This window comes from Cucurbita pepo, chromosome LG09 (genome assembly GCF_002806865.2).
Source record: "Cucurbita pepo subsp. pepo cultivar mu-cu-16 chromosome LG09, ASM280686v2, whole genome shotgun sequence".
Taxonomy (NCBI): Eukaryota; Viridiplantae; Streptophyta; class Magnoliopsida; order Cucurbitales; family Cucurbitaceae; genus Cucurbita; species Cucurbita pepo.
This window is the reverse complement of record NC_036646.1, coordinates 2,176,140-2,186,923: the sequence shown is the minus strand read 5'-3', so window position 1 is coordinate 2,186,923 and position 10,784 is coordinate 2,176,140. Positions and strand designations below refer to the sequence as shown.

The 10,784-nt window shown below is 37.9% G+C and overlaps 2 protein-coding genes across 2 annotated transcripts; both read left to right on the top strand.

Annotated features, from left to right (window-relative positions):
* Positions 1–1,622: 1,622 nt before the first annotated feature.
* On the top strand, positions 1,623–6,268 carry LOC111801821 (apoptosis-inducing factor homolog B-like). Its single transcript, XM_023685995.1, has 4 exons — positions 1,623–1,937; positions 2,209–2,465; positions 3,947–4,392; positions 5,765–6,268. Exons 1-4 carry the CDS (start codon positions 1,795–1,797, stop codon positions 6,020–6,022), a joined length of 1,104 nt encoding a protein of 367 aa, XP_023541763.1. The 5' UTR covers positions 1,623–1,794; the 3' UTR covers positions 6,023–6,268.
* Positions 6,269–7,500: 1,232 nt separating this feature from the next.
* On the top strand, positions 7,501–10,421 carry LOC111801820 (vacuolar protein sorting-associated protein 60.1-like). Its single transcript, XM_023685994.1, has 7 exons — positions 7,501–7,569; positions 7,738–7,889; positions 8,444–8,537; positions 9,102–9,173; positions 9,255–9,366; positions 9,452–9,612; positions 10,155–10,421. The coding sequence occupies exons 1-7, from the start codon at positions 7,501–7,503 to the stop codon at positions 10,206–10,208; spliced, it is 714 nt and encodes a 237-aa protein (XP_023541762.1). The 3' UTR covers positions 10,209–10,421.
* Positions 10,422–10,784: the final 363 nt, after the last annotated feature.

Here is a 10,784-nt window from a genome sequence, read left to right as displayed (position 1 = left end):
ACGCTGGGCCCAGCTTTCTTGCTGTTCCCTGAAGGGGGTAGACACGAAGCGGTGTGGCAGTAAGGATGCTGGCCCCCAAAGGGGGTGGATTTGGGGATGGTCCCACATCGATTGGAGGAAGGAAAGAGTGCCAGGGAGGACGCTGGGCCACGAAGGGGGTGGATTATGCTGGCCCCAAAGAGGGTGGATTTGGGGGTGGTCCCACATCGATTGGAGGAAGGAAAGAGTGCCAGCAAGGACGCTGGGCCACGAAGGGGGTGGATTACGCTGGGCCCCAAAGGGGGTGGATTTGGGGGCGGTCCCACATCGATTGGAGGAATGAAAGAGTGCCAGCGAGGACGCTGGGCCTCGAAGTTGATTTTTTAAATATTGTATTTAAATTTAAGTTGGATTTTGCTAATAAAATGTTAAAAGTTATTAATGTCAATAAATATTTGTATGAAATTAGTGAATATATATTTTTCTATTTTTAAATAAATTATAAACCTTATTATTGATGTTTATATCCAAACTAGGAAGGTTGTTGTCGTTTTATATTCTTTTATCAATATTATTAAAAAAATATATTTTAATTCAGAAAATGTGAATTTGCATTTGAATTAATATTATAATTCCAATTGTTATTGTTTTTTGCCAAATTAAATATTAAATTTTCAATTAAATCAACCAAATTTGAAAAAAAAAATCAATTTAGAATTTTACATGATTAAATGGGTTGAAATATTACACAAACCGACGATACTTTTCAAGAAGATGGTTTGAAAATTACACGTTTGAAAATAGAGAAGTTTGAATAATTATTAACGAATTGAGTCCAACCAATAGCGGGTTAGAAGGATGAATAACTCTTAAATGGATCTTAAATGGAACTTGAAATCTATGATGATCACTCTGGGATACCAAGATGATTCAGTCCAAAATTAGTTAAAGCAAAGTTTGAATGTGTTTCAAACACAAATTTCATTGTATTCCACCACGATTTCAAACTTGAATATTATATACCTTTAAATAAGCCAAAAAGATAATTCAAACAATATAGTTCAACTACAACTACAAATTACCAATAAAAACTATTAAATACAAATTAAAAAAAATAAGACATAACATAAATAATCTTAATTCAACTACAAAATTCAAAAAGTCTTCAAGAAAGTGATATTTTATTGTCACTCACTCTTTTCTTGATTTGATATTTGAATCTTTTTTGCATTATTTATTGTAATTACTCTTTAGATTCGGGGTTGCGTGTATATATATAAAATTGTTAATTTTGGATGAGGTTTACAATATTTAATAAATAATTAGTTAAATTATAATTTTTAGTTTTTTTTTTTTTTGTTATTATAATTTATTTTTTGAAAAATAAATCATAAAGTTGTTATTAAATACAAATATATAGAAAATAATAATTTAATTGAAAACAAAAAACAAAAAAACTAGAAAAATAAATCTAAAATTAGAAAAACAAATAAACGTTACAGAAACAGAAAAACAAATATCGCTAGGAATTAATGTTCGTAATGGACACGTGTCAGTAAGCTAACCGTTTTTCTAGCTATGCGCGCCAACAAAGCCCAATTCACTTTTCAATAGCTCACATTTTATTTCTTCCCCCCATTTTTTTCAACGCTGCAAATCCTCTTGCCGAACCCCAAAATCAGCCGGAATCTCGAGCTTTCCCACTGGAAAGTACCGATTTCTTGATCTTGAGACAATTCTCAACTTTATTCGCTGTTTAGTATTTTTAACATTTGAGTTTTGAGCTACGAAGAGGTGTTTGAAATCGCTTCAAAGATGTGTCTGAGGAGTTCTGTGAAAGGCCTGCAAATGCTGGGGGCGGAGGACAAGAAGAGGGTGGTGGTAGTAGGCGGAGGAATCGGCGGCGCTTTTGTTGCTCATTCTCTTCAGTTGGTCGCCGATGTCGTGCTAATCGATCAGTAAGCTTGCTTGTACTTTCGTTTGTTATTGGAGTTCTTTTCTATTCTTGTTCGATTTATTGGATCACGAGTATTGTTATTGATATTAAAACTGAGAATTATACTCGTTCAACGAAATCCTCTTTCGTAATACAAATTGCTGTAACGGATCGCTGATGGTTTTTCTAATATTTAATTTATTACGTTCTTTACAACAACTCGAGTAGTGTTCCCTTGCTTTTCCTGAAGAAAATACTTTTTAGTAAGGTTGTAATGGTTTGATTGGACTCAGGAAGGAGTATTTTGAGATCTCATGGGCTGGTTTGAGGTCAATGGTGGAGCCGTCATTTGCTGAAAGATCAGTGATTAATCATACTGATTACCTTCCCAATGCAAGAATTGTTTCATCTGCAGCCATGAGTATCACAGACAACGAAGTTTTTGTTTCAGATGGCTCTTCAGTTCCCTACGATTATCTTGTCGTTGCTACCGGTCACGAGGAAACTGTTCCAAAAAGTAAAACTGAAAGGCTCAGTCAATACCAAGCAGGTGAATAAAGTTGATTAAATGATTTTTTTTATGTTCGTTATTGAGGTAGAACTGGCCATACTAAAATTTCGGTTGTAGGATCTGCATGGACTTGCACATTATATTTTTTCTCTGTTGCTTACCTGATAGGCAACTTTCTCTACAAAATTTTGTTTATGTGTTTGTAATTATAATGGCCCAAGTCCACCGCTAACAGATATTGTCCTCTCTGGACTTTCCTTTTCGGGCTTCCTCTCAAGGTTTTTAAAATGTGTCTGTTAGGGAGATGTTTCCACACTCATATAAAGAATGCTTCGTTCTCCTCCCCAACCGATTGGAATCTCACAATCCACCTCCTTCAGGGTCCAGCATCCTCGTTGGCACTCGTTCCCTTCTCCAATCGATGTGGAACCCCCCAATCAATTGTGAGATCTCACATCGCATCGGTTGGGGAGGAGAATGCAGGATTCTTTATAAGGGTGTGGAAACTTCTCCCTAGCAGACGGGTTTTAAAAACCTCGAGAGGAAACCCGAAAGGGAAAGCCCAAAGAGAACAATATCTGCTAGCGACGAGTTTGGGCCGTTACAATAATCTCTTAAAGTAGCAGAGTGACGAGGCACTCTTGACTGAGAAAAACTGGCTCCTTCCCATGTCCCAAGGGGTTTGTACATTAGCTAGACAGAATTCCTCTTATTTTTGCACCAACAACTTTTGGAGTTGCCAGGTTCTTATATTGAGTTTGCCTTTATCCAATTTTAGTAAGAGCAGGGATAAAGATAAAATTATAAAGAGCATGATATGTCTCTAATGTTCTTGGTGAAATTCTTCTTGATGTAGTGAAATCTAGGCTCAATCTCCTAGGTTGAGAACTTGTAACTCAAAAGTTGTCTCTTGGAGATAAGTTTGGGGTGGGCAAAGCATAAAAATAATACATGTGACACTCTAGTTATTCTAAAAAAGATCTGCAGAAGCTTAAACTGAAAGTAGGCATAAGTTTCTCTTTCTGTAACAGCCCAAGTCCATCGCCAGCCGATATTGTTCTTTTTGGGCTTTCCCTTTCGGGCTTCCCCTCAAGGTTTTAAAACGCGTCTATTAGAGAGAGGTTTTCACACGCTTATAGTAAATGCTTTGTTCCTCTCTCCAACTAATGTGGGATCTCACAATCCACCCCCTTGGAGGCCAACGTCCTCGCTGGCACACTGCCCAGTATTTGACTCTGATACCCTTTATAATAGCTCAAGCCCACAACTAGCGATATTGTCATTTTTGGGCTTTTTCCCTTTTGGGCTTCCCCTCAAGGTTTTAAAATGCGTCCAACAGGGAGAGGTTTCCACACCCTTATCAGGAATGCTTCGCTCCCCTCTCCAGGCATGTGGGGGGGGAAGCGGACTACCTTATCTTGTCATCACATTTGTTTACTTCGTTCAAACGTATAGGGGTAGGATTTGGAAGCAGCATAGATGTTCTGCACACCAAGCTAACTTGTTCTTTTTGGATACAGAATGTGAGAAGATAAAAGCTGCCAATACAATTTTAATAATTGGAGGTGGTCCTACTGGCGTAGAGCTCGCTGCTGAAATTGCTGTTGATTTCCCAGAGAAAAATTTGAAATTAATACACCGGGGGTCGAGATTAATGGAATTTGTCGGGTTTAAGGCTTCCCAAAAGGCACTTAACTGGTTAACATCAAAGAAAGTTGAAGTGATCCTACAACAATCTATTTCAATGCAATCTATATCAGAAGGAGTATATCGAACTTCAGGCGGCGAGACTATTGCAGCCGATTGCCACTTCATGTGTACCGGAAAGCCAATTGGATCAGAGTGGCTGAAAGAGACCGTCTTGACAAACAGCTTGGACATCCATGGAAGACTGATGGTTGACAAGCACATGAGAGTCAGGGGTTTTAAGAATGTCTTTGCAGTTGGAGATATCACAGACCTCCAGGCAAGTCCTTTATCTGAAAATCTTGACGTTTCTAATTAGCCCTTATTGCATCTAATTAATATCTAAAGTAGATAACATTTATCTTGTTTATGAATCAAATTTCATCTGATTAAATCTGAAAAAGAGCATTGGAGTTGGTAATCTTGTAGATGACTACCAATTCTACATGGCACTCATCGATACATGCATATCTGAACGCTTTTATCATGACAGTTTGTTTGAAACACGTTTACTGCTTCTGGCTTTTAGCACTTTTAGATTAACGTAGGATAATGTATTGTGTTACTGTCCTTTGTGATTGAATTTACAAAGAATGTCCTAAAAGCAGATCGTTTCTGTAGAGGGTGCAAGAAAAAGGAGGGAAAAATGAAAAAATGTCAAGAGTGATGAAGTAAGCTATAACAATCCAAGCCCACCGCTAACCGATATTGTCCTTTTTTGGCTTTCCCTTTCGGCTTCTCCTCAAGGTTTTTAAAACGCGTCTGCTAAGGAGAAGTTTCCACACCCTTATAAAGAATGTTTCGTTCTCCTCCCCAACCGATGTGGGATCTCACAATCCACCCTCCTTTGGGCCCAACGTTCTCGTTGACACTTTTTCCCTTCTCCAACCAATGTGGGACCCCCAATCCAACCACTATGGGGCCCAACGTCCTTGCATGCATACCACCTCGTGTCCATCCCCTTCGGGGCTTAGCCTCCTCGCTGGCACATCACTTAGTGTCGGACTTTGATACCATTTGTAACAATTCAAGCCCTTCGCTGACAGATATTGTCTTTTTTAGGTTTTCCCTTTTGGACCTCCCCTCAAGATTTTTAAAATGCATATGCTAGGAAGAGGTTTCCACACCCTTGTAAAGAATGTTTTGTTCTCCTTCCCAACCGATGTGGGATCTCACAATCCACCCCCTTCGAGACCAGTGTCCTCGCTGACACTCGTTCTCTTCTCCTATCAATGTGGGACCCCCAATCCACCCCCTGTAGGGCCCAGCGTCCTTGTTGGCACACTGCCTTGTGTTCACCTCCTTCGGGGCTTAGCCTCCTCGCTGGCACATAGCCCGGTGTCTGGCTTTAATACCATTTGTAACAATCCAAGCCCACCGCTAACAAGTATTATCTTCTTTGGACTTTCCCTTTTGGGCCTCTCCTCAAGGTTTTTAGAACGCATCTGCTAGGAAGAAGTTTCCACACCCTTATAAAAAATGTTTTGTTCTCCTCCCAACCGACATGGGATCTCACATAAGTTGTACTAGGGTCGAATATAGCACGCAACTCGGCTTCGACTTGGATCGATGTGTTAACCTACTATCATATTTCTGTTCAGATACTCAATATCCTTCATGTGCTATTTAATGACTTTGGATTCATTGAACAGGAAATCAAACAAGGTTATTTAGCAGAAAGACATGCTCATATAACTTCCAAGAACCTAAAAGTGTTGTTGATGGGTGGAAATGAGAGCAAGTTAGCTACATACAAACTCGGTTCGCCCCTTGCAATCGTGTCGCTCGGAAGGAAAGAGGGAGTTGCACAACTTCCTTTCACGACAATTAGCGGATGCATTCCTGGATTGATTAAATCTGGAGACTTGTTTGTGGGAAAGACAAGAAAGGAACTTGGATTGGCACCTTGACGTTTCATCGAACACGCCTTCGAGCTAAACCGTCTGGTCTTTGCTGCATTCGTCGCCATTTTTACCTGAATTTTCTTCCCTAATGTATATGGTCACCTAAATAACTGTATCATATTGCACATTCTCTGCTGTTTTCCATTGTGGTTGGGCATGGTTCATCCTCAGTGCATTGTATTCTTTGAAGTTAATTCCTCATGGCATTGCTGATAAGCAATCAAGAAGTGATCTTGAAGGAAGCATTGTGTTTGTGAAACTTATGTGTAATTTTCAATTGTATTCATGTATAGTGCTTATTTTCTCAAAATATGTGTTATAATTTAATAAATAGGCTAAATAAATTCCGAGTGTTTAAAATTTTTCAAATTAGTTCGGGCAAAAATAATATTTAAATTAGTTAATAAAGAGTTGTATCGTATCAATAATGTATTTGGATGGATGAACATGTTTTTGTTGGTAGACAAATTTATGAAGTACAAGATTTGAGTACCCGAATTCAATAGAAGTATACGTCATTCATTTGAGTACCCGTGAAAATTACATTAAAGGAGTATTAAAAAAATAGATAACCCGAAAAACTTATCAATCAACCCAACCTATACGGTTTATATTCAAATAAATTAAAATTTTATGAATTGGGAATTGGGTTTTCATACGTGCCTCTAAAGCTTACCTGAATTTGTACTTTTTAAAAAAATATATTTTATTTTTCTTACCATATATATATTTACTTATTTCTCTACAACCTTCTTAAAAGAGTAAAAAAAATAAATGTTTTAGAATTAACATTTTATTTTTATTAAATATAAAAAGTTGAATAAATTACTCGAACAATATGAACCAACCCAACCAAAAAAATTATGGTTGGGTCGGCTTAATTCATTATTTAGTAAAGATTATTTTTGTTAGAAAAGTTTACAACNAAAAAAATAGAACCCATTATGAAAAGAAAAAAAGAAAAAAAAAAAAGGCCAAATTGCATAAATCAACCCTTAAACTAAACAAATTGCAATTTCACCCATAAACCTTGAACTCTCATGTAATGGTCACTATATGACGTGTAAATTTTTAGGGGTGAAACTGCAATTATTATTATAGTCTAAGGGCGAAATTGCAACCATTATAATAATTTAGGGGTATTTATGCAATTTTCTTTTTAATCATAATAATATTGTCGTGCGCGAATAAAATATAAAGGGCATTTATAAAATGATTACATGACCAAATAATAATTACCGTTAAAGTTCATCCAATAAGATAGAATCGGATGCACAGGAATATTATTCCCTCGGTCGGCTCTTTTTTATGAACGCTCCAAGAAACGGTAAAGAGTTTCTCATCGCGATTTTTCCAGTGAAAGCAAATTCTCTCTCAGGGGATTTTCCTCCACATTCCGGCGTTGTTCATCGTCTCTGAAAGTTAGTCGACGTCGAACTGCTCCATCTTTGCGGCAGCGGAGGAAGAGGAAGAAGAGTAGAAAGATGAAGAGGGTTTTTGGCGTTAAGAAAGACAAAGAACCGCCTCCGTCTATTGAAGATGCCTCCGAAAGAGTAATTTTTCATTTTTTTTTTAAATTTTGTTACCTCTAGGGTTTTGATTTTTGGTTGGCATTGATTTTGCCTGGTGCGTTTAATTTTATGGAAGGATTGGTTGATTCTCTTTTGTTGGATTCATTTGTTTTGGTTAGGGTTCAACGTTCTGTGTTGCTTCTTTTTCAGATTAATAAAAGAGGCGAATCAGTTGATGAAAAGATAAAGAAGCTTGATGTCGAACTCAGTAGGTATAAGGAACAGATTAAGAAAACAAGGCCCGGTCCTGCTCAAGAAGCTGTTAAAGCTCGAGCGATGAGGGTTTTAAAGCAAAAACGAATGTAAGCTCCCTTCGTGTTTTCACATCTTTTTGTAGCTTTGCTTAAAATTCTTCTGTGCGACATTTGCAGATCATTTTCTCAGAAAATAAGTAGTTTGGTTGTGAATACTTTGGAATGGTGGTTTCGGTGAATTGATTAGGAACTTCAGATCTTGAGATCTTGCAGAAGCTTGGATGTTAGGGGTGTTCGTGTATCATGGCTCAAGTATAGCATATATGCTTACTTAATCATGTTTCATTGAGGGGTTTTGTTATCTAACTTTGTTCTGTAGTCTTAGGGCTTATAACATAAGAAGAGTTAATTCGTTAGATTACCAGAAAATTCTTAGAATCACACTTCTTTTCCTTTTTCTGTTCCACTTTTCAAACTTTTCTTGCTGTGTAACTACTGATGGTGCCCCCTTAGACTTTTATTGTCCTTAACTTAATTATGTATTTTGATGTAAGAAAGCTAGTATATTTAAATGTTAGCTATCAAACTGGAAGCTGGTTTAAGTGCTACATAACAATACCTTTAAATATGGTTGTTATGTTACTTCTTATGCTTGTGAACAGGTATGAAGGACAACGTGATATGCTGTACAATCAGACGTTTAACCTTGACCAAGTTGCATTTGCCTCAGAGGGCATAAAAGACGCTCAACAAACGGTACATATCCTTTTTGTGATCATCGTTGCTCATTTTCTGCCGCCCTCCCAAAAAAAAAAGGAAAAGGTTGGGCTGTCCATGACAAATTTGGCTTCAAAGAGATTTGGTGTTAGATCAAGGAAACTTGTGGATATTGAAACGGATAGCTTATTGGCTTCTTGCATGCTAATTGTTCGACTAGACATCCTGCATTTTAGTTTCTGTGTTTATGATGTGGGTCAGATGACCAAGAAACCTGGGTTGAGGTGGTTCCTATTAATGCCCCAGTTAATTCTTGCCGAAAATTTGTTTTCTTCGTAGCGAGGTCAGAGTTCAGGGCAGTTCAGGTGGAGCTTTTCCTGTCTAGTTGGAACCGGCTGCCTACCTCGTGAGATAACGAGGTAGGGGACAAACGTCATTCGGAAGGCATTTCTTGAAGTTCAATAAAATGTCTATCTAGATTCTCTTATGGTTCTTCCTAATATCGGTCTAGCTTTTGATGGGATTGACATCTGGGATGTACTTATCAAATCAAATAGGGGACTAAACTCTGTCATACTAACGTTTTTCTTTTTTGTTTTTCAGATGTCGGCCTTGAAATCTGCCAACAAGGAGTTGAAAGGAATGATGAAAACAGTGAGGATACAGGACATAGACGTCAGTAGCAATCAACTCTTTTTAGCATCCTTTACGTTCAATTATGGCATTCTTTTAGAGGTTTTGTGCTGTTTCCTGCAGAACTTGCAAGACGAAATGATGGATATGATGGATGTGAGCAATGAAATTCAAGAGACTCTTGGTAGGAGCTATAATGTGCCCGATGACATTGACGAGGATGAACTTTTGGGCGGTAAGATTGCTCCATTTAAATGTTCAAATTTGATAAAACATGACACGCTAGAAGCTTACGCCTTTACTGCCTTTTTCGAACGTAGAGCTTGATGCCTTGGAAGCAGACATGGGATTTGAAACTGAGGCTGATGGGGTTCCATCTTATCTCCAGCCCGACAAGGAATCCGACTTGGAAGGAGAACTCAATTTGCCTTCAGCTCCTACAGGGCAGGCAGCAGTTCCTGCTGGCAGAACCAATGCACAGGTAACAATCGGTGAAACTTCAGTTCAGACATATACTGAATCCAACTTCTTTGAGTCGATAATCCCGTACTTGTTTAGATTCAAGACACGTGCTAATGCAGTTTTCGTTCATGGTGCATTAGCACGTGTGGTTTAACACCGCATCCATTAACATAGAAAAGATCTAAGCAAGTTCTAACCAAATGGTCTATAAAGGTCAAATAAGTGACTTAAAAGGTCGAGTTCAAGCCGTGATAACCACCTACCTAAGATTTAATATCCTACAAGTTACCTTAATAACCAAACCGTTGACATTTGTCAGTCACTAGAGCAAGTAAGAGAACAATCAATGAATCAACAAGAAAAGCCCATTATTATCGGATTGTACACCATTGTGTCTAGCTAGGGCTAAGCAGTTCTCGAATGAGAATAGTTGAGATGTGCAAGTCGGGCTCACTTATGACGATCATTTAGATAAATAAATAATTGTAAGTGAGTTGTTGCTTTACAATTGCCTCTTTTATATGCACTCACATTGAGTTTTGTTCTAAATTTGATGCACAGGCTGAGGATGAATTGGGGTTACCAGCTGTTCCTCGCGCATCCCTTCGTGGGTAAAAGGTATAAACTGATGGAGTGAACGAACCCCTTTGTATACATGTTGTGCAGATTTTATAGAGATATATTCTTATTGATCTTATAATTAATTATTCACTTCCATCATCATTTGGAACTCTAAAATCTTTGGCTATACTGATCAAACAGTTATTATGTATACCTCATGAAATTAATGCTATAAAGTGACTAGAGGGTGGAGATTGCAATAATTAACTAAGTCTGTGGTTCAATTTTATACAAATTTTCAAAGTTAATTAACCTATTTAGAAACAAAATTTACATATGAAAGTTATTTATTTTTTTAAAAAAAAAAGGTTAGAGGTCACGGATTATTGTTTTTGTGTTTTTGTAACGGCTTAAGTCTATTGCTAGCATATTGACCTCTTTGGATGTTGGGCCGGTGGATTGGGGGTGTCCTTTTTCAAAAAGGGTAATATTTGCTAGTAGTGGGCTTGGGCCATTACAAATGGTATCGACGTTGGGTGATGTGCGAGCAAGGAGTTTGAGCCATGAAAGGGGTGGACACGAGACAATGTGCTAGCAAGGACGATGGGCGTTGAAGGGGGGTGGACATGA

Bases quoted from the DNA above. Each gene is read 5' to 3' on its own strand.
- LOC111801821 (XM_023685995.1), top strand. From the start codon at position 1,795: ATGTGTCTGAGGAGTTCTGTGAAAGGCCTGCAAATGCTGGGGGCGGAG. The intron at 2,466-3,946 runs GTGAATAAAGTT...TTTTGGATACAG, and splicing joins GCTCAGTCAATACCAAGCAG to AATGTGAGAAGATAAAAGCT. The intron at 4,393-5,764 runs GCAAGTCCTTTA...TTCATTGAACAG, and splicing joins GAGATATCACAGACCTCCAG to GAAATCAAACAAGGTTATTT.
- LOC111801820 (XM_023685994.1), top strand. From the start codon at position 7,501: ATGAAGAGGGTTTTTGGCGTTAAGAAAGACAAAGAACCGCCTCCGTCT. The intron at 7,890-8,443 runs GTAAGCTCCCTT...GCTTGTGAACAG, and splicing joins GTTTTAAAGCAAAAACGAAT to GTATGAAGGACAACGTGATA. The intron at 9,174-9,254 runs GTCAGTAGCAAT...TGTTTCCTGCAG, and splicing joins TGAGGATACAGGACATAGAC to AACTTGCAAGACGAAATGAT.